At 47.3% G+C, this 20,546-nt stretch overlaps 1 protein-coding gene across 2 annotated transcripts in view; it reads left to right on the forward strand.

Moving 5' to 3' along the window:
• Nucleotides 1-20,546, forward strand: part of ARHGAP35 (Rho GTPase activating protein 35) — a 538,348-nt gene that overhangs the window by 344,626 nt on the left and 173,176 nt on the right. Inside the window, exon 3 of one of the 2 annotated variants that reach the window (XM_078661001.1) lies at nucleotides 17,821-18,434. The exons of the other annotated variant lie outside the window; for it this stretch is intronic. Within the exon in view, the coding sequence (XP_078517127.1) occupies nucleotides 17,821-17,826 (6 nt within the window). The 3' untranslated portion in view covers nucleotides 17,827-18,434. Of the gene's footprint in view, nucleotides 1-17,820; nucleotides 18,435-20,546 lie in introns of those variants that run through there. 2 annotated transcript variants of the gene reach the window in all.

A 20,546-nucleotide genomic window follows, 5' to 3' on the forward strand; every position in this document is an offset into this window, starting at 1 on the left:
ACCTCAAAAGGGTGGTCAGGGGGCTGGAAACCACCTTGTTCCACCGGGACACTTTTACCTGGATTAAACTGACAACATATCATACAGGTACGGACTTTCTGCTTGGCTGCAGCTCGTAAATGCTTGTTGAACCAAATGTTCTGGATACTGTCTAACATAGCTTTTTCTCCTAAATGTGCTGGACTATGTGCGGTATTGATAATGACTTGGACCATAGAATCGGGGAGAAACCATGTGGCTCTACCCTTCGTTAACCATCCTTGATCTGTCTGGACCCCTCCTTGTTCGGACCATTTCTTGATTTCATCGGGAGTAGCATGTGACTGGATATCTATGACATCTTGAGTAGGGTCCTTAACTGTCATGCATGTAGTCAGATCTGGAATATGTGTCTGATTAACTGGAATGTCTGGAGTCTGTGCTGTAAGCTTGGCTGTGCGGTCTGCTAGATCATTACCTTGGGAAATAATGTCAGTGACTTTCGTATGTGCTTTGCACTTCATGATAGCAATAGATGTCGGTAAATGTATGGCATCTAACAGGGCTTGAATAAGGAGACCATGCTGAATCTTGGTTCCATGAGAAGTCATAAAACCTCTCTCCTGCCAGAGCACTCCGAAGTCGTGTACAACTCCGAACGCGTAACGTGAATCTGTGTAAACATTAACTTTCAAGTTCTTGGCATGTATACAGGCTTGTGTCAGAGCGACTAGCTCTGCTGCTTGAGCGGACAGGGTGTCAATACGGTGTGTCTTGATAACTTCAGTGTCAGTAGTCACTGCATACGCGGCGACTAGTTCTCCTGTACTAGTTCTCATACATGAACCATCCACATAAAGTGTCAGGTCAGGATCTGGTAACGGAATATCTGTCAGGTCTTGTCTTGGCTTTGTCGTAATGTTAACTACTTCCACACAATCATGTGTGTCTGGATTTGAACTAACTGATGGTAACAGTGTAGCAGGATTCAGAACGTTGCAGCGTCTAATTTCTATGTGTGGCTGGAACAGTGTCAATTCATAACCTGTTAAACGTGCAATTGTCAAGTGCTGAGTTTGTGTTCGGTTTAAAAGAACTTCTACTGAATGTGGGACTTGTACTGTCAAGGAATGTCCTAAAACTATGGAATCACTTTGTCTGATAGCTAGTGCTGTGGCTGCAACTGACTTGAGGCACGCAGGCAACGCCTGGGCGACTGGATCTAATGTGCTCGAAAAATAAGCACAGGGCTTGTATTGACCTGCTTGATCTTGTGTGAGAACAGATAATGCTGTACCTTTGCGTTCTGTAACGAAAAGTGTAAAAGGCTTACTGTAGTTCGGTGTAGCTAGAACTGGAGCTTGACATAGGGCTTTCTTTAACTCGTTGAAACTAAGTGTATGGTCAGATGTCCAAGGGAGGACAGTCGATACGGCTGCCTCCTGTGTCGTTAACTGTATCAGTGGCTTGGCTAGGAATGCATACTGGGGAATCCATTGTCTACAATAAGAAGTAAGGCCGATAAAAGCACGTACCTCCTTCTGGGTTCTGGGCTGGGGAAGACTCGCTATTAACTGGATACGGTCGGGTGTCAACTGCCTACCCCTCTTGGACAGCAAGTGTCCTAAGTATACCACTTGCTGGACACAGAATTGAAGCTTCGAAGGTGACACCTTGTGCCCCATCTCGGCAAGGAAATACAAAACTGTAAGTGATGCTCGCTCGCAAGCACGTTCAGAACGGGCTGTGATCAGTAGATCATCGACATACTGGAGCAGGGCAGTGTCAGTTGGCATGTGAATGTTGTCTAGTTGTCTCTTGAGTGCTTGACTGTAAATACTAGGGCTTTCTGTGAAACCTTGAGGAGCGCGTGTAAACATATAGCTCCTTCCATTTAAACAAAATCCGAAAAGAAACTGGCTATCTGGATGAATTGGGACACTAAAAAATGCATTCTTGAGGTCTATGACAGTGAAAAACATGGCTTCGGAATCAATAGCAGTTAACAGGGAAGAGATGTCTGGAACAACTGGGTACTGAGGAATAATACATTTATTAAGCTCTCGTAAATCAATCACTAATCGATATACTGGGGGTGCATTCGGATCAGTACGTTTCATGACTGGAATGATCGGAGAATTGCATACATTGGAGTCAGTTTCTACAACTACTCCTTGAGCCATGAGCTCGTCAATAATTTTGGATAAGGCTGCTACAGCCTCAGGTGGCAATCTGTACTGTCTGATTCGGGGTAACACTACACCTGGCTTGAGAGTCACACGATGGGGTGTGATTTGCATGTAACCTACATCAGTTGGACCTTGCGCCCATAAATGCTGTGGAACATTAGACAATCTTGAATCAAAATCTCGTAATACATAGTGACCCTTAAAGTCACGTAGGAACAGACGTATTCCCTCTGGGGAACAGCAAATAACTGCACCTAATTCTTTCAATGTCTTAATGCCTAATAGATTTTCTGGACATGACTTAGTAAGTAACAGATCAGTAGTACGGGACAATGGACCTACTTCTAGAGTAACTGGCTTAGATATTTCATTAACTATGGGTTTTCCTGAAAATCCAAGGGAAACATTTCTTGAGCCTGAGAGCGGAGCCCCTGGAACTTCGGCATGACTAATTGTGGTCCTACTTGCCCCTGTATCGATCAAAAACTTTCTGTCTTTCCCTAATACTTGACTGTGAACATAGGGACCTTCTTGATCTACAGGTATCTCGATGAGAGGCAAGCCTACCTCCCTCTCTAGGCTGTTTCATGAATATGACTGGTACTCTGGATACTCGGACTGTGCATACTGGTACATCTGCGATGTAACGTGCTGTGTTGCAGCAATAGGCTGCGGTACTGTAACTGTCTGTGATGCATTCTGTGACTGAGGAATCTGTGAAACTTGTTCTTGTCTCGGCGGACGTGGTCTTTCTTTAGTCTTACCAGTAGCTATATTGTGTTTCAGAACTGCACACTCGTTTATAAAATGACCTGGCTGTTTACAATAATTGCAGTTCCCTTTAACGGGAGCTGCAGGATGACTGGCTTGATTCGGACCCCTCTTCTGACTGTCTTGAGGAACAGATTGTGCAACTAGCACTTTCATTTTCGTGTCTTTCATACGTTTTCTCTCGTGTTCTTGCTCTTCCCTGATTCTATTCTGGTGGTACTGGAGCATCTGGAGCATCTGGGACGGAGTATTTGCTTGCCAGGTGCTTTCGACTTTCAAAACTCGATTTTTAATTTGTGGACTTGAATTCTCGACTAATTTAGTAACGAAAAGATGAGGGTATGACTCACTACTTGTCTTGAGACCACTGTTAATACTGAAACATTTTTCAAATCTAGAATAAAAATCACTAATGTCTTCATCTTGTTTCTGTTTACAGGCTGAGATTGCATCCCAGTCTTCTTTCCTAGTTGTCAATAATCTGGGTAAAACTTGAATCAATAATTCTGGTAAATCTTTACATTTATCTCCAAGACCGGTACCTGGTACTCGTGCCTTGTCTTCAGCTTCTAGAGCTGCCCAATCGATCTTTTTCTCTCCCACCTCCCATTCTTTTTCCTTTAATTTTTCATACACCCCTGCGGGTAGCAGGACCTTTAACATTTTAATGATATCTGGGTAAGTGTATTCTCCCATACGGAGCATGTCTTTTAATTCTCTATGGAACCCTGCTGGATCTTTGTCATGACAGGGAATTAATTTCTTCATTTCAAGAAGTTCCATCTTTGATATCGGAGTGTATACAAACACTCGTTGCATTACGCCACCCGCCCCTTGGACTGGGTGGACTTCTCGTAGCGGATTCTGTCTGTCTATGTAGAATGATTTACTTTCTGGGGGTGAGACATGAACAAAATGCGGGTTCAAAAACGTTCTATACTTGTGACGCTGTTCTAGAATGACACTAACTAAATCGGTACCTAGACCTCTCCATCTATACTGGAGTAACTCGTTCAGGATATCGTGTAACGGGCCTGGATCAGAATGTTGACCCTCATACAGGGTAATGAGGTGCTGGATCATATACATACCCACCAGTCGTTGCTCGGCTGGGGGCAATTTCAGAAACATTTGTGCCACTATTTCGTCTGGAAAAGTGGTAGAATCAGTAATCCATCGGACTGCTGATCGGGCTAGTTCTTGTTCATGCATAGTACTTAGTTCACTGTAACCGACTCGTGATTTCAGAATGTGATCGGTAGCTTGAAATACTTGTTCTAGAGAACCTTGTTCTGGTGCTAGATGTTGAAAAATAGACTTGGGTTCTGGACGTAAATGGCGATCTGGAAATCTGGATTTTCCTACATACGCTATTCTGGCGGGATTCTCGTTCTCTTCCTCTTCAGGATCAGAGATACTTTCTTTCTCGCTTACTTGTGCTGCTTTACGCTGGTCGTGTACCCTTATTATTTCTTTACGAATTTTCTTGTACATACTCTCCATGGCACTGACGGTCTTGTGCTTACCCTCGGCTATATTATCACTCCACCTTGTTAGGATTCTCATTTCGGCGGGATCTTTAGACGGGTAATCTTGTTCTCTTATTAGACAATTGATCAGGAACTTTAATATCATGAGCTGAATCTCGGCTTTCCTTTGAGACATAATCTCGCCAATACTTTCTGGATCATCCCCTGTACGGATGAAACGATATATTCTGTCTAGATCTTCTTTCATATTTGGTAAGGTGACTAGATACTCGGTCACCCTTCTTACGCGTACGGAATATAAAACCATATTATACTCGCCTGGGACTGTGTCATAGACACATTCGGCAAGGGCTTGTCTGATTTCTGTAACAGACTTATTACTTTTAGGAGTACGCTGTGATGCTTGAGCATGTAATTCGAGTGCTGATAAACGCTTGTGTGGCGGCGGGGTTTGAGGAAAACCTCCCCCTGCGGCCCCTAGACTAGAGTCGTCTACTGAGGCTCTACGTCCTGGCAGAGTGGGAAATGGAACTGTAGGCTGGACCGGGGGTACCGTAACAGGTACTCCGGTGTCTGGAGAAGCGGGAAGTGCCTGATTTACAGGGACAGGTGGAGCGCGAACTGGATTTGCATATTCTGGGACTGTGTCGTCCAAATAGGACGAAATAAAAATATCAGCTGCGGTCGGTTTGTGACGTAGCTTGGTCGGAATTAATGGCGGCGGGAAATTACTGGGTGCCTCTGGGGTCGCTTTTGGCAAACCTTCGGCAAGAAGAGGATACATACCCTTAATAAGGGCATGCCTCTGTCTGTCTGACTGTTCGGCTTTGACTTGTTCACCTATCTCGATTAATTCTCTTTCTTGGGCTCGTTCTTGGGATTCTCTACTTAACTCTGACTTTCTGACTTCCTTTTCCGTTCTTTTATGAGCTTCCTTGCGCCATAACTCGATGGCATCTTTCTGTGACTGTCTGGCTTTCTTTTTCCATAATGCTTCTTCTACTCGCATGATACATTCGGCATCCCATGTACCCGATACGGGCCATCTATACTTTTCTTCTAACTGTTTGGTATACTCTACCCATAAATCTAGATACAATATGGCGCTTATGCCATGTTTCTGATACATAAAATGACCTGGACTGTCCCTAGGCGGAACAGGAACTGCTGCTTCCAGCAGACCCTTTCTAGTTTTTAACTGACGTAACTTGGAAAAGAGCGGCATTCTAAACTTGAATCGGAACACAATACAATACACGAAAAACAATAACAATTGGGAAAACAATTCAGGCATACCACGACGTTGAAAATACATTAAACAACATTATAAATAACAGTTCGAACAGAATACTACCTGAAAATACTGAAAACAGAAACAGAACAGAATTCTCGAGAACGGAACAGACTAGAGTTACTGGATGCACTGCTGTAACAGTACGGAACATACCGGTCCCATAAAGGAACGCATCAAGACCCGTATCCACCTAGGTGAACACTTCGTTTGTGGGCTTGGGTACCACCAACCCACGGACCAGAGTCAATTTAGACTGACCCTGTCTAGACACTACCCCAGCAATGGTACTCACCGGGCAGCACGGAACGGAAGGCCTCGGACGGGACTGGACTACGACGACGAACTTCGGACTTCGGACTTCAGTTACGGGTGGGCCTCCGGATACCTCGGACCTTGGACTCTCGGCTTGGGCTCTGGTCGGGACTCGCCGCGTTCCTCCACCGTCTCGTTCGGATGCTGGACCGCCTCCTCCGTCTCCTCCGTGGGCCTGAGGGATACTTGAAGCAGAAATATCTGCCAGTGCACGGTATGGTTCCGTCACGACTGCAGAGGGTCAGGGGGTCGGCGTGGCTTCACCGACGCGTGGGGAAAGGGCAAGTCCCTGTTCGGGCGCCATTATGTGGTAAATAAATAAATAATACCCTATTTTTGACTAGGCTTATAGCATAACAGATAGCTCAATAAAATAAGAGTCAAGATTCGAGGTAGTAGGAGTTTCTGCAGGTTTATTACAGCATAAGGACAGAATCAGGACAACCTGCATGGGAACAGGACAATAAGGCCCGGCAGCTGCCGGGGCTGGGTCTGGGATGAGCGCGCTAACATTCAATAACAAAACATTGACTTATATACATAGCGCAAACACATAGCATTACATTGCAGTAGGCGTAACAGTAGGTGGAGTAGAAGGCGTGACGCGTAGCAGTCGCGAGAGATAACAGAAATAAGAGGTGTAACTGGGAGTTTACTTAGACATGTGGTGCAAACGTAACAGAATATGTCATGAATGGGCGGAAACATTGGAGGGGGCTACCTAAGGAGCCGGGACCTCTAAACTAATGGTGCGCGAAAACTAGCAATGACGTGTTACTAGGAGAAGCTGGGGGCTACGAACTCTGTGCTAGGAGCAGAGACTAGAGTCTGGAGGGTCGGAGCGACATGTACCTAAACCCTATCTGGTATCTGATGTTTAGGGAACATGTTGATATAAACTAGAAGTCATGAGGGGAGAGGCTAACCTGATTTCTAAGACTGGACCATGCATTATTCTACATGAAGTGCGTGAAGAATATTAAATGACCATTAAATACAGTATTTCTCTAACGTGGAGACGAGAAGGCTAGACAATGACGGAAACTATTGATGCAGTTCAGTAGCTTAGGAATGCAGAGGAGGAGGACTGAACTGATAGCAGGAACTATAACATACTTTTGGCAGACTCAGAGGCAGAGCCGGGGTGCACCGGGCACTGCGAGGCAGGAAGTAAGTGAAGGGTCGAGGATACAGGTGGGGGCTGTATCGCTCCTCAGCGAGGCTTTCAGGAGACAGGAGCTGAAGCTGTGGTCCGGGCCCTTTTGAGGCCTAGAAACGGAGACTTTATAATTGAATAACGTGCACACTGAGAAACGTGGCAACATTACTTACATAGGCCTGATATTCGTAGTATTCACGAGGACTGGAAACTAACATACTAGAGGTGGACACAACTGTAATTGCGTCATTAATCGGACATGGGGAATAACATATGCATATTGATCATGCACACATAACATATGATGGATGAGGCGTAGGGACACAGAACATGGCAAAATTTACTTTTCCACAGTACAGCCAATAACATCAACCCGCTAGATGCATCTATCCCTAACATCATTTGCTATCTGTTACATCTTTACAAGTGCAATCTAGCGTACACTTCTATTCGGATACATCTATCCGCCATAGCAGCTTATCTTCAGAATAGGCAGCATCTCTCTGTCTTCAGGGTGCCTGCCATTAAAGCTTTCCTTGAAGGCCTGAAACGAGTCATTCCCCCAAGAACACCGCCAGCTCCGGTGTGGAACCTCAATGTGGTCCTCACCAGACTAATGGGACCACCTTTTGAGCCACTACACTCGTGTGAACTCCAGTTCCTGACGTGGAAAGTAGCTTTCCTAATAGCTATTACGTCACTGAGGCGTGTTAGTGAGCTACAAGCGCTCACAATCCAAGAGCCATTCATTCAGATTCATCCAAATAGGGTGGTACTACGTACTAACCCCAAATTCCTTCCGAAGGTGGTGTCACAGTTTCATCTCAACCAAACTATTGACTTGCCTGCATTCTTCCAAAACCCACAAACGGTGGCGGAAAGAATGCTTCATACTTTAGATGTCAGGAGGGCGTTGATGTACTACATTGACAGGACACAACACTTTAGGAAAACAAAACAGCTTTTTGTTGCCTTCTCGCCACAGCACAAGGGCAACCCTATTTCCAAAGCAGGAATAGCAAGGTGGATTGTTAAGTGCATCCAAATATGTTATCAAAAGGCAAAACGTACCTTGACAATACCCCCAAGGGCGCACTCCACACGCAAATTGGGGGCATCTATGGCTTTCCTGGGGAACATTCCTTTAGAAGACATTTGCAGAGCAGCCACGTGGGTTACTCCACATACCTTTACAAAACACTACTGTGTTGATGTACATTCCAAGCAGCAAGCAGCTGTAGGACAGGCTGTTCTCAAAACACTTTTTCAGGTTTCTGCAGCTGGCACAGGCAACCGCCGCTAATGGAGGGACTGCTATATATTCTATGCAAAAGATATGAATTTAGCAGCCCACATGCCTCGAACTGAATATGCTACTTACCAGTATGCATCTGTTCTTGGCATGTAGGGCTGCTAACATTCATATCGCCCACCCTCCTCCCCGGTGCCTGTCGCAGCTGCAGACATACTCTTGTATTCAATCATTAGCATGGACATCCTTTACACTTTACACTCCATCTCTGCCACAATGGCTAAAAACAATCTGGGGATGGAGCCGATGCCCATGCGCACTGTAGTCCAGGGGAGGAGCCACCTATCTCAGGATACTTCGAAGACTCTCTTCCAGGACAACAATGTGCGATCATCCGGACCCAACACTAGGCGGCGATCTAATGCAAAAGATATGAATGTTAGCAGCCCTACATGCCAAGAACAGATGCATACTGGTAAGTAGCATATTCAATATGTGTATATATATGTGTATATATGTGTATATGTGTGTGTGTATGTGTGTGTGTATGTGTGTGTATATGTGTGTGTGTATGTGTGTGTGTATGTGTGTGTATGTGTGTGTGTATATATGTGTGTATGTGTATATATGTGTGTATATATATGTATATATGTGTGTATATATGTGTGTATATATATATATATGTGTGTGTATATATGTGTGTATATATATGTATATATGTGTGTATATATATGTATATATGTGTGTATATGTATATATATATGTATATGTGTATGTATATGTTCGAGGCATGTGGGCTGCTAAATTCATATCTTGTGCATAGATCGCCGCCTAGTGTTGGGTCCGGATGATTGCACATTGTTGTCCTGGAAGAGTCTTCGAAGTTTCACGAGATAGGTGGCTCCTCCCCTGGACTACAGTGCGCATGGGCATCGACTCCATCCCCAGATTGTTTTTTTCCGCCATTGGGTTCGGATGTGATTTTGACGTCTCCTGTCGGAATCGATAAAAAAACAGTTCTCTGAAGGCCAAAAGGCTTTCTAACCTCGTCGGTATTGTTGGCGTACGGTTCTCGTGTATACTCCACCTCTTCGAGTCGGTTTTCTGGGGAGTCGTGTGACTCTTCGGTCATCGAGGCCCTTTGACGCAACAAGACCCCGACAAAACTACAATGGAACGAAGTCCGTTCAAAAAGTGTCCCGTGTGCGGTTCGAAGTACCCACACATCGACGTGCATCCTGTATGCAACAAGTGCCTGTCGCCGGACCACAACGAGGCCGACTGTATGGCCTGTTCGAAGTTCAGGTCAAAGAAGACGCTCAAGATTCGGCGCGTGGCGCGCCTTGAGGCCCAGCGATCGGCACCGGCACCGGTAGACATCTTCAACGACCCCGAAGCAGACGAGCAAGAGCTTCAGCTTCAGATATCGCCTCCATCGGCAGAGGTCGAGCCCGACTACGGAGAGGCCGTGGAGGGCCTGGACCTAGACGAATACGGCGTGGAGGTAGGGGACGACGAGGAAGTTTATGGGGCCGCGGAAGATAGCTCGGAGGAAGAGCTATGCCCCGTCCGTACCATAACCAAGGCTCAGGTCACGGGATCGCCACTCGGCGTTACCCACGACCCTCCACCTAAGTCCTCGGCCCCGCCTTCTGGCCCGGCTACAGACATTTCAGCGGAGCCTCCGTTACAGAAAACGAAACCGAAACCATCGGCTTTGACTTCTTCTAAGATGGCCGACGCACCATCGAAACCGAAGCCGGCAGACACGGCTTCAAAACAGTCGTCTTCGGAGGCTTCCAAGCCTAAAAAGGCAGTCGACAATGAAAAGGCACCCAAAGGGGCCAAGGAGGCCGGCTCCAAGAAAGTCGTCGAGCATGTGTCGAGCAAGGTGGTGGAGTCGACATCCAAGAAGACTGTCGAGAAACCTTCACCCAAACCTGCCGTGCCTAACTCTGAAACCACGACGCAAAGGGGAAGAACTGCCGATCCGAAGCCGGCGGCGTCGACGCCTACAGCCAAGACAGGGGAACGAACCCTTGCTGTCGAGGGTGCGTCCGTGCCCCAACAGAAGTCGGCAACGCTCGGATCCTCACCTGGTGGTGGATCGAAGGCCTCGGTCGGATCGACGAAGCCGTCCGCTTCTTTTACTAAGCAGGTCGCGGACTCCCTGAAAAGGATACGGGACAAGGCGTCGGAACCGAAAAAGTCCTCGGTACCAACGGTGGCTGTCCCGCTAAAGAAGACTTCGACGCCACTCCTCTATACTCTGCCGCCAAAGGTAGCGCTGAAGGCTTTTGCACCTCGTACGGTGCCCAATGACTCGGAGGGGCTGCGGCAGACTCAGCGTGCTGGAAGCTCTCCTCAACCTCTTTTGCAGGACGACAATGCGGAGCATTTTATCGACGCCGACACGGGCAAATTACTGCTCTACAAAAGGAAAATTACATCCCAGCTGGTGGACTCCTATGTAATTCCTCTAAAAAAGAAAAGGCCTGCACCAGATACTCCAGAGCTTGTGAAACCCATTCCTCAACAGCCTAGGAGGAGTCCGACGCCTTCACCCACCTACTCAGATGGGGATGGGAATGAACAGGATGATGAGTATACCTTCCCTGCCAATAATGACCCTGATGAACAGCAGGACTCATGGATAGACACTGGTGACCAGGGTGACAAACAGGTGGTTAGTGACCCACAGCTTTAAGGAATAAAAACTTCTCCTACTGAAGACTCGGCGGCATTTAATGCCTTGATTGAACGGGCGGCTGCGAATCACAAGGTGGAGATGCATGCCGACCCTGTGGAGGTTGACTTTTTGTTTGATACATTCTCTGCATCGGAAAAGACTGTGAAAACACTGCCAATGCTTAAAGGGGTTCTCAAACATGCCAATGACATTTTCAAGGAACCCACCAGGGCACGGGTGGTCAACCCACGTATAGAGAAGAAATACAGACCGGCACCTGGGGACCCTGCTTATATACGAGGCCAGTTGCCTCTAGACTCTTTGGTCGTCTCCAATGCCCGCAAGAGGGCGAATTCACAGACAACGGGTGAAGCTCCTCCCCCGGACAAAGAGTCAAAAGTGCTGGAGGCAGGGGGCAAAAGGGTGGCAGCACAGGCTGCAAACATATGGCGCATATCCAATACACAAGCCCTGTTGGCTAGATATGATAGGGCGCATTATGACACCTTGGAACAGCTTCTGCAACACCTTCCAGACAAGTTCAAAGAAGGAGCTAAAATGTTAATCCAAGAGGGCAAGCTCATTTCTAATGCTGCGATTAAATGTGCGCTTGACGTTGCAGATACGGCAGCAAGGGCGGTGAACACTAGTGTTATGTTGAGGCGTCAAGCTTGGCTCCGCATCTCTGGGTTCAAGCCCGAGATCCAAACAACTATCCTCAACCAACCCGTCAATCCAGACAGACTGTTTGGCCCGGAGGTTGACACCACCCTTGAGAAAATTAAAAAAGACACTGAGACGGCTAAGTCCATGGGTGCACTTCAGTCTCAGCAATACAGGGGCAACAATTTTCGTCGCTCAGGTACAAGGGGTGTTACCAGAGGACACTTGGCACAGCAGACAAGTTTCCATTGAGGAGGCGCCCAGGCCTCTTACCCCAAGCAAAATAGAGGTGGTTACAGAGGGAACAGCGCCAAGGGCAGAGGCAGAGGCAACAATACTTCCCGTTCCTCTGCTGCCACCAAACAGTGACTCCCTGTCACTGCCCCCCGACCATCCATCACCTGTCGGGGGAAGACTCCAACAGTACCTGCCAGTCTGGAAAAACATCACCACAGACAGGTGGGTAAGGAAGCTTATCCAGTTCGGGTATTGTTTGGAGTTAACGTCCACTCCCCCCAACATACCCCCAAGACAACGTCCTATGTCAGCAGAGCACTTGAACTTGTTGCAGCAGGAGGTTCTCGTAATGCTGCAAAAAGGAGCAATAGAGCTCGTGCCAGTGGAGGAGGAAGGCACAGGGGTTTATTCCCTGTACTTCTTAATACCAAAGAAGGACGGCTCACTCAGACCCATTCTGGACCTGCGCCCCCTCAATCTATACATACTCTTGGAACATTTTCACATGTTAACGCTACAACAGGTTCTTCCACTTTTAAACAAGGGAGACTTCCTCGCAACCTTGGACCTCAAGGATGCTTACTTTCACATACCACTCCACCCATCCCACAGAAAGTACCTCAGGTTTACCATACAGAACAGGCATTACCAGTTCAAGGTCCTACCCTTCGGAGTGACCACTGCCCCCAGAGTGTTCACGAAGTGTCTGGCGACCGTGGCGGCGCACCTCAGAAGACAGAACATACATGTCTACCCTTACCTGGACGACTGGCTCGTTCAAGCCAAGTCGGAACAACAGTGCGCCGCAGACATGTCCCACACTATTCACCTCCTTCACAGTCTGGGGTTCTCCTTAAACTATCCAAAGTCGCACCTCCAACCTGCCCACGTGCGGCAGTATCTGGGCGCGACCATCAATACTCTGGCTGCCACAGCACAGCCAAACCCGGCGAGGATCGACAACATCCAGTCGCTAATCCAGAGGTTCAGACCCCACCACTCACTCCCAGCGAGAGTGTTCATGCAGTTGATAGGCATGATGGCCTCCTGCATCTTCATAGTCCCGCACGGGAGACTGCATATGCGTCCGCTCCAGGAATGTCTAGCACATCAGTGGACGCAGGCTCATGGACAGTTGAAAGACCTAGTGTTGGTAACCGGTCGGGCATACAACTCTCTGCATTGGTGGACTCCACACAACCTTTGCAAAGGCCGACCGTTCCAAGAGCCTGTACCACAGATCATCCTCACGACGGACGCCTCTCTCCAGGGTTGGGGAGCTCACGAGCTCCACTACACGGTGCAGGGACTATGGACGACACAGCAAAGGAAGATGCACATCAACTGCCTGGAGTTGATGGCGATCTTTATGGCGTTAAAGTCCTTCAAAGTACATTTGTGCAACAAGGTCGTGCTGATCCGGACAGACAACATGACGGCCATGTACTACATCCAGAAGCAGGGGGGTACGCACTCTCCACAGCTGTCTCATCTGGCTCAGAGCATGTGGAAGTGGGCCATTCAGAGGAACATCTTCCTCATGGCGGAACACCTTCCGGGCAAGGACAACCAGATGGCGGATCTGCTCAGCAGGTACAGCCATCAAATGCACGAGTGGGAGATACATCCATCTGTACTCCGCCCGTACTTCCAGCAGTGGGGTCATCCGGAGATAGACCTGTTTGCCACAAGGGAAAACGCAAAATGCCACAGCTTTGCCGCCAGGTTCCCTCACCCACAGTCGCAAGGCAATGCGATATGGATGAACTGGTCAGGCAGATTTGCGTATGCTTTTCTCCCAGCACCTCTCATTCCGCTGGTGGCAAGAAAGCTAAAGCAACACTCGCTGACGCTCATCCTGGTTGCTCCAACGTGGGCACGCCAACCATGGTTCACCACGTTTCTAGAACTCTCCGTAGTACCGCATCAACGACTGCACCTCACGCCCAGGCTCTTGACGCAGAACCATGGCGACATTCAGCACCCAGATCCGCAACAGCTCAATCTGGCGATCTGGCTCCTGAAGTCCTAGAGTTTGGCTACCTTAATCTGCCTCCTGAATGTATGGACATCATCAGAGAGGCAAGGAAACCCACTACCCGAGCTTGCTATGCAGCGAAATGGAAGTGTTTTGTCATCTACTGTACACAGCATGACATAAATCCGCTAGCTGCATCCATTCCTAACATCATTTGCTACTTGTTACATCTTTACAAATGCAATTTAGCGTACGCTTCCATCCGAATACACTTGTCAGCCATAGCAGCTTATCTTCAGAACAGGCAGCACCTCTCTGTTTTCAGGGTGCCTGCCATTAAAGCTTTTCTAGAAGGGCTGAAGCGGGTCATTCCTCCCAGAACCCCACCCGCTCCAATTTGGAATCTCAACGTGGTCCTCACTAGGTTGATGGGTCCACCCTTTGAGCCTCTACATTCATGTGAGATTCAATTCCTGACATGGAAAGTGGCTTTCCTAATTGCCATCACGTCTCTCAGACGTGTTGGTGAGCTACAGGCGCTCACTATACAAGAGCCATTTATTCAGGTTCATTCCAACAGGGTGGTGCTCCGCACTAACCCCAAGTTCCTTCCAAAGGTGGTGTCGCAATTTCACGTCAATCAGTCAATTGAACTGCCCGCATTCTTTCCAAATCCAGAGACGGTAGCGGAAAGAATGCTCCATACCTTAGACGTTAAAAGGGCGTTGATGTACTATATTGACAGAACACAACCATTTAGAAAAACACAACAACTATTCGTTGCCTTTTCCGCTCAGCACAAGGGCAACCCCATTTCCAAAGCGGGAATAGCCAGGTGGATCGTTAAATGTATTCAGATTTGCTATCAGAAAGCTAAACGCACTTTATCGATCCCACCCAGAGCACACTCCACACGCAAGTTAGGAGCCTCCATGGCATTCCTAGGAAACATTCCTTTAGAAGACATTTGCAGAGCAGCCACGTGGTCCACACTACACACGTTTACCAAACATTACTGCGTAGACGTGCATTCCAAACAGCAGGCAGCTGTAGGACAAGCTGTTCTCAAGACTCTATTTCAGACTTCTGCAGCTGGCACGGGCGGCCGCCGTTAATGGAGGGACTGCTATGTATTCTATGCACAAGATATGAATTTAGCAGCCCACATGCCTCGAACTGAATATGCTACTTACCAGTATGCATCTGTTCTTGGCATGTAGGGCTGCTAACATTCATATCGCCCACCCTCCTCCCCGGCGCCTGTAGCAGCTGCAGATTGCTTCTTGCATTCAATCATTAGCATGGACATCTTTAACACTGTCATACTCCATCTTTGCCGCAATGGCTAAAAACAATCTGGGGATGGAGTCGATGCCCATGCGCACTGTAGTCCAGGGGAGGAGCCACCTATCTCGTGATACTTCGAAGACTCTTCCAGGACAACAATGTGCAATCATCCGGACCCAACACTAGGCGGCGATCTATGCACAAGATATGAATGTTAGCAGCCCTACATGCCAAGAAAAGATGCATACTGGTAAGTAGCATATTCAATATGTATATGTGTATATATATATATATGTGTGTGTGTGTATATAGATGTGTGTGTATATATATATGTGTGTGTATATATATATATATATGTGTGTGTGTATATATGTGTGTATATATGTATGTGTATATATGTGTGTGTGTGTGTATATATATATCCTGGAAACTCAAGCCACTTCCCAATTCCACACACGGGGGTTTAGGCGAGGAAAGAGACACAGACCTCCGTAGTTTCTTCTGGGCAGAAATCTTGTTTATTTAGAGAGACCCAAACACACAACGCGTTTCAAGCCCGTAAGTCCTTGTTCACGTGTAAAAAATGGAAAAAACGCCATCTACCATTTAAAGTGAATATCACCACTCTCCTTGTCTGACATCATAGGTCACATGATGGTAAATATAGACAACCGACTATAGTTACTACAGAGATCGTTTTGTACTGTATATATATATATATATATATATATATGTGTGTATATATATATATATATATATATATATATATATATATAAACAGAATGAGTACCTATTTTTGAACTGTGCCACCAGGGAGACCAATTGTGTCCTCACTTGGAAGTACATTAGAAAATGTGTCCAAGTACGTGAATTATTTCCTCCAGCCCTTTGTACAAGGGCTACCGGCCTATGTAAAAGATACTGGTGATTTTTTACAGATGATAAAGGACATAACATGGAAAGAAGGGTACCTTCTCTTGAGTATGGATGTAAGCAGTCTATACACCAGCATCCCACAAAATGCCGATGTGGATGCCTGCAGGCACTTTCTAAAGGGAAGGTCCTTATCATTTCTAGTACACACAGAAATTATATTAGAGATGATAACGAACTGTTTGAAGAATAACTTTTTTCTCTTCAATAAAACTTTATACAAACAAACCCAGGGGACGGCAATGGGAACCTGCTTCGCCCCCAGCTTTGCAGGTCTTTACCTCGGCTGGTGGGAAGAGCAGGTGGTCCGGAACATCAATCAGAACCAAGACCATGTCGTCCTCTGGGCACGGTACATAGACAACATCTTCTGCATCTGGAATGTTGACCAAAAACAGGCAGATGAATTTGTCCAGAAACTAAACACGAATGACTGTCATTTACAATTTACAAGTGAGACAAGCAGAGAAAAGATTATATTCTTAGATCTGGAGTTACAAATTGTGAATGACAAAATCAGCAGCAAACTGCATAGAAAGAAAACGGCCGGCAATAGCCTATTACTAGCACAGAGTTGTCACCCCAGAAATTTAGTCACCAGTATCCCTTTTGGGGAACTGCTACGGGCAAAACGTAACTGTAGCTCAGAAGAAGACTATAGTAGAGAAGAACAAACTATGATCACTAGATTCAAAGATAGGGGCTACAGCAGTAAAACTATACAAACAGCAGTTGACAAAGTGAGTACATTGAAATGGGAAGAGCTGTTCAACAAGAACAAAAAACCTAAAGAATCGAACAATAAATTGAGATTCATAACGACGTACCATAGCCAGGCCTTGGAGGTACGTAGGAGCTTAGAAAAGTTCTGGGAAGTTCTGAGAACAGATGAGGATTTAAACGATCATTTGGGGACATACCCATCTATCACATTTAGACGGAGTAAGTCATTAAAAGACACATTGATGACAAGCAGTATTAAGGAAGCCAGAAGGTCAAATCCCGTACAGGGTTTCTTTACTTGCACTAAGTGCAAAGCGTGCATATACAGTCAGAATTGCAAATCAGTCAAACTATGCAAAGATAAACCAGCGTTTAGGATTATGAGACATTTTTCTTGCGACACAGAGTTCGCAGTTAATGCGCTGAAATGCCCCTGTAATCTATACTACATTGGGAGCACCACAAAAAAGGCTAAATTACGGGTCCTTGAGCACCTGCGAGCGATAGCCAAAAATGACAGACAATACCCGGTTGCTCGCCATTTCAATGAAAAACAGTCAGAACCAAAATCTTCTAAAGTTCTGTGTGTTGGATTCAATACCTCTAAGAGACAGAGGAGGGAACCGCACAATAGAACTAAGAAAACTTGAATCCAAAATGATTATTAAATTTAATACACCGATACCTTTCGGTTTGAACTTCGACGAAGAGATGTCGATACACCTAAGATAATAACAGTAGTCCATAGTCTCCCTTCCACTTACTGTGTATCTTTTAAAAGTTTTAACAAGGTTTTTTATGTTTTGAAAAAGAGACAGTTCAGCAATTTTGTAATAGATAGTATATATGTCTTTTCTGTTGCAGAAATGAATAAAGTATGAAGATTGTGAACGTTGGAGGACTTATCGAACAAGGGCTCAGATGAGCAGGACTGATGAATTCTAAGTTTATATTGTTGGACAGGAAGGCTGTAGGTTTGCAGAATGAAATGTAGTAGGGTATTTAATATCCGCTCCTTTCTATGAAGCGAATAGTAATAAGGCGCAAATACGTTTGTGTTAGTCTAACACGGTGATGCCTGATTATAAACCAACTGAGAGGCAATTTATGAGTAGCGGACATGAAAGAGGTCTGTCTGCCCACAGGGGCGTAATAGACGTAAAGTTAATGAGCGCAAAACCGTATTACAGCTTTATTTTCCTGTAGTAATGCTTTATTGCAAAATTAATTTGTTTGTTGAGATGAAATAGATGTTTTAATCTTATATCACAAACTCCTCCAAGTCCACAAAACAAATATAAAGTAATCGACTGCAATGGAGTATGTTTACTATGTTTATGATGACAAAGCGGAACTGATCGTTGTACCTTTAAATATGCACTTCACTTGTAAAAATGTTACCCGTGAACAAGCTGTGAGGTTAACAGCGAAACGCGTTGGGCACCCGTTGCCAAGATAATAAACACCGTTTGAAATGAAGCCACGGCACCAGTGAGTTTTTTTTTTGATTGCTTACATTACTGGACTGTGGTGTTGGTAGATTTGGGAGTGGCGTCCCTGCCGTGCTGCCCGCCGTGGAAGTGGCTCGAAATTTGTCGAGACTTACGTTTGGATGGAGATATATGTTTGAGGCATGTGGGCTGCTGAATTCATATCTATAGCATAGATCGCCGCCTAGTGTTGGGTCCGGATGATTGCACATTGTTGTCCTGGAAGAGTCTTCGAAGTATCACGAGATAGGTGGCTCCTCCCCTGGACTACAGTGTGCATGGGCATCGACTCCATCCCCAGATTGTTTTTTTCCGCCATTGGGTTCGGATGTACTTTCGTTCTCTCAGTTCGGAATCGACATAATTCTCGAGGCCAAAAGGCCTTTTTCTCTCTTTATCGTCGGTATTGTTTGCGTTCGGTGCCCGGTTCTGTTCGGACTCGCCTTCCGAGTTCAACATCCAGGGAGTCGCGTAACTCTTTGGAGCTCGAGGCCCAGTCGACGCAGCAAGACCCTCGACGACGCGACATGGAACGGAGCCCGTTCAAGAAGTGTCCCGTGTGCGGATCGAAGTACCCACACATCGACGTCTACCCGGTGTGCAACAAGTGCCTGTCGCCGGACCACGATGAAGCCAACTGTATGGCTTGTTCCAGGTTTCGTTCGAAGAAAACGATTCGGCTTCGGCGCGTGGCGCGCATGGAGGCCCGGCAGTCGGCCCCGGCGGACATCTTCGACAGCGACGAAGCAGACGAACACGACGTTCACCTGCAGATTTCTCCTCCAGCGGAGGAAGTCGACTACGACCCTCAAGTGGATGTCGAAGACCTACCCGAAGAAGAAGTCATCGACGAGGTAAGAGACGACGATGAGGCCTATGGGGCCATGGAAGATAGCTCAGAGGACGAGCTATGCCCCGTTCGAACACTTACAAAGGCTCAGGTCGAGGGATCGCCTATCGGCCTTACCCAAGACCTTCTACCAAAATCCACGGCCCCGCCTCCCGGCCCGGCTACGGACACTTCGGAGCCGCCATTAAAGAAATTGAAACCGAAAGTGAAACCTTCGGTGTCCGAACAACCTAAAGTGGTTCAGGCACAATCGAAACCGAAACCTTATGATCCACCGTCGACACCCTCGTCCTCCGAGATGTCTGGACAGCCCAAGCCGAAGAAGCCTGTCGACCCGGCAAAGTCGGTGAAATCCGTCCAGCCGAAGCAGACTAAAGGCGTCGAGCTGAAGCCCAAAAAGGCCGTCCAGCCTCCGTCAAGCAAGGGCGTCGAGCCGAAGTCCGGATCGAGCATCGAGCCGAAGCCGAGCAAGGGCGCGGCACCAAAGGCCGCAAAGGGCGTCGAGCCGAAGACCAGCAAGGGCATCGAGCCAAAGGTTGGTGCCCCTAATGCGGTTGCCCAGGACACCAACTCGGGCACGACTCGGACCGACCAGCCAAAGTCGTCGCCGATCGAGTCTTCCCACGTTGCTGGACCGAGTTCGTCTGTCGTATCGGCGAAACCGTCCGCTTCATTCACGAAGCAGGTCTCGGACTCCCTCAAGCGTATCCGGGACAAGACCTCGGCGGAAGACCCCAGAACGCCTTCCGCGCCGAACCAGTCGGTCCCCACCTCCAAGTCATCGACGCCACTCCTCTTCACGTTGCCGCCGAAGGTGGCACCGAAGGCCTTCACACCCCGGGCGGCGCCCGAAAGCGAAAACGCACAGTGCTGTGGGGTCGACGCCTACTCTCCCGGCTGGGGGCTTGACGCATCGACCACCATTACTGGAGGAACAGTCGGAACGTTTCATCGATGCCGACACTGGGAAGCTTACGCTTTACCAGCGAAAAATTACTGCGACGACGCCTTTGGAGTCGTATACCATTCCTTTAAAGCGCAAAAAGCCTGCTTCTGATGCACCAGTCTTGGTCGAACCATTGACTCCTCGGACTCAAAGAATTGCCACGCCCTCGCCAACTTATTCCGATGCAGAGGATGCTGGGGATCAAGATGAGGAATACAGCTTCCCGACCCACGCTGATCCTGATGCACAACAGGACGCATGGGTGGACACAGGTGACCAGGGTGACCAGGGGGATCAGCAACCC

The sequence above is a fragment of the Lissotriton helveticus genome, chromosome 9, assembly GCF_964261635.1.
Source record: "Lissotriton helveticus chromosome 9, aLisHel1.1, whole genome shotgun sequence".
NCBI classification, from domain to species: domain Eukaryota; kingdom Metazoa; phylum Chordata; class Amphibia; order Caudata; family Salamandridae; genus Lissotriton; species Lissotriton helveticus.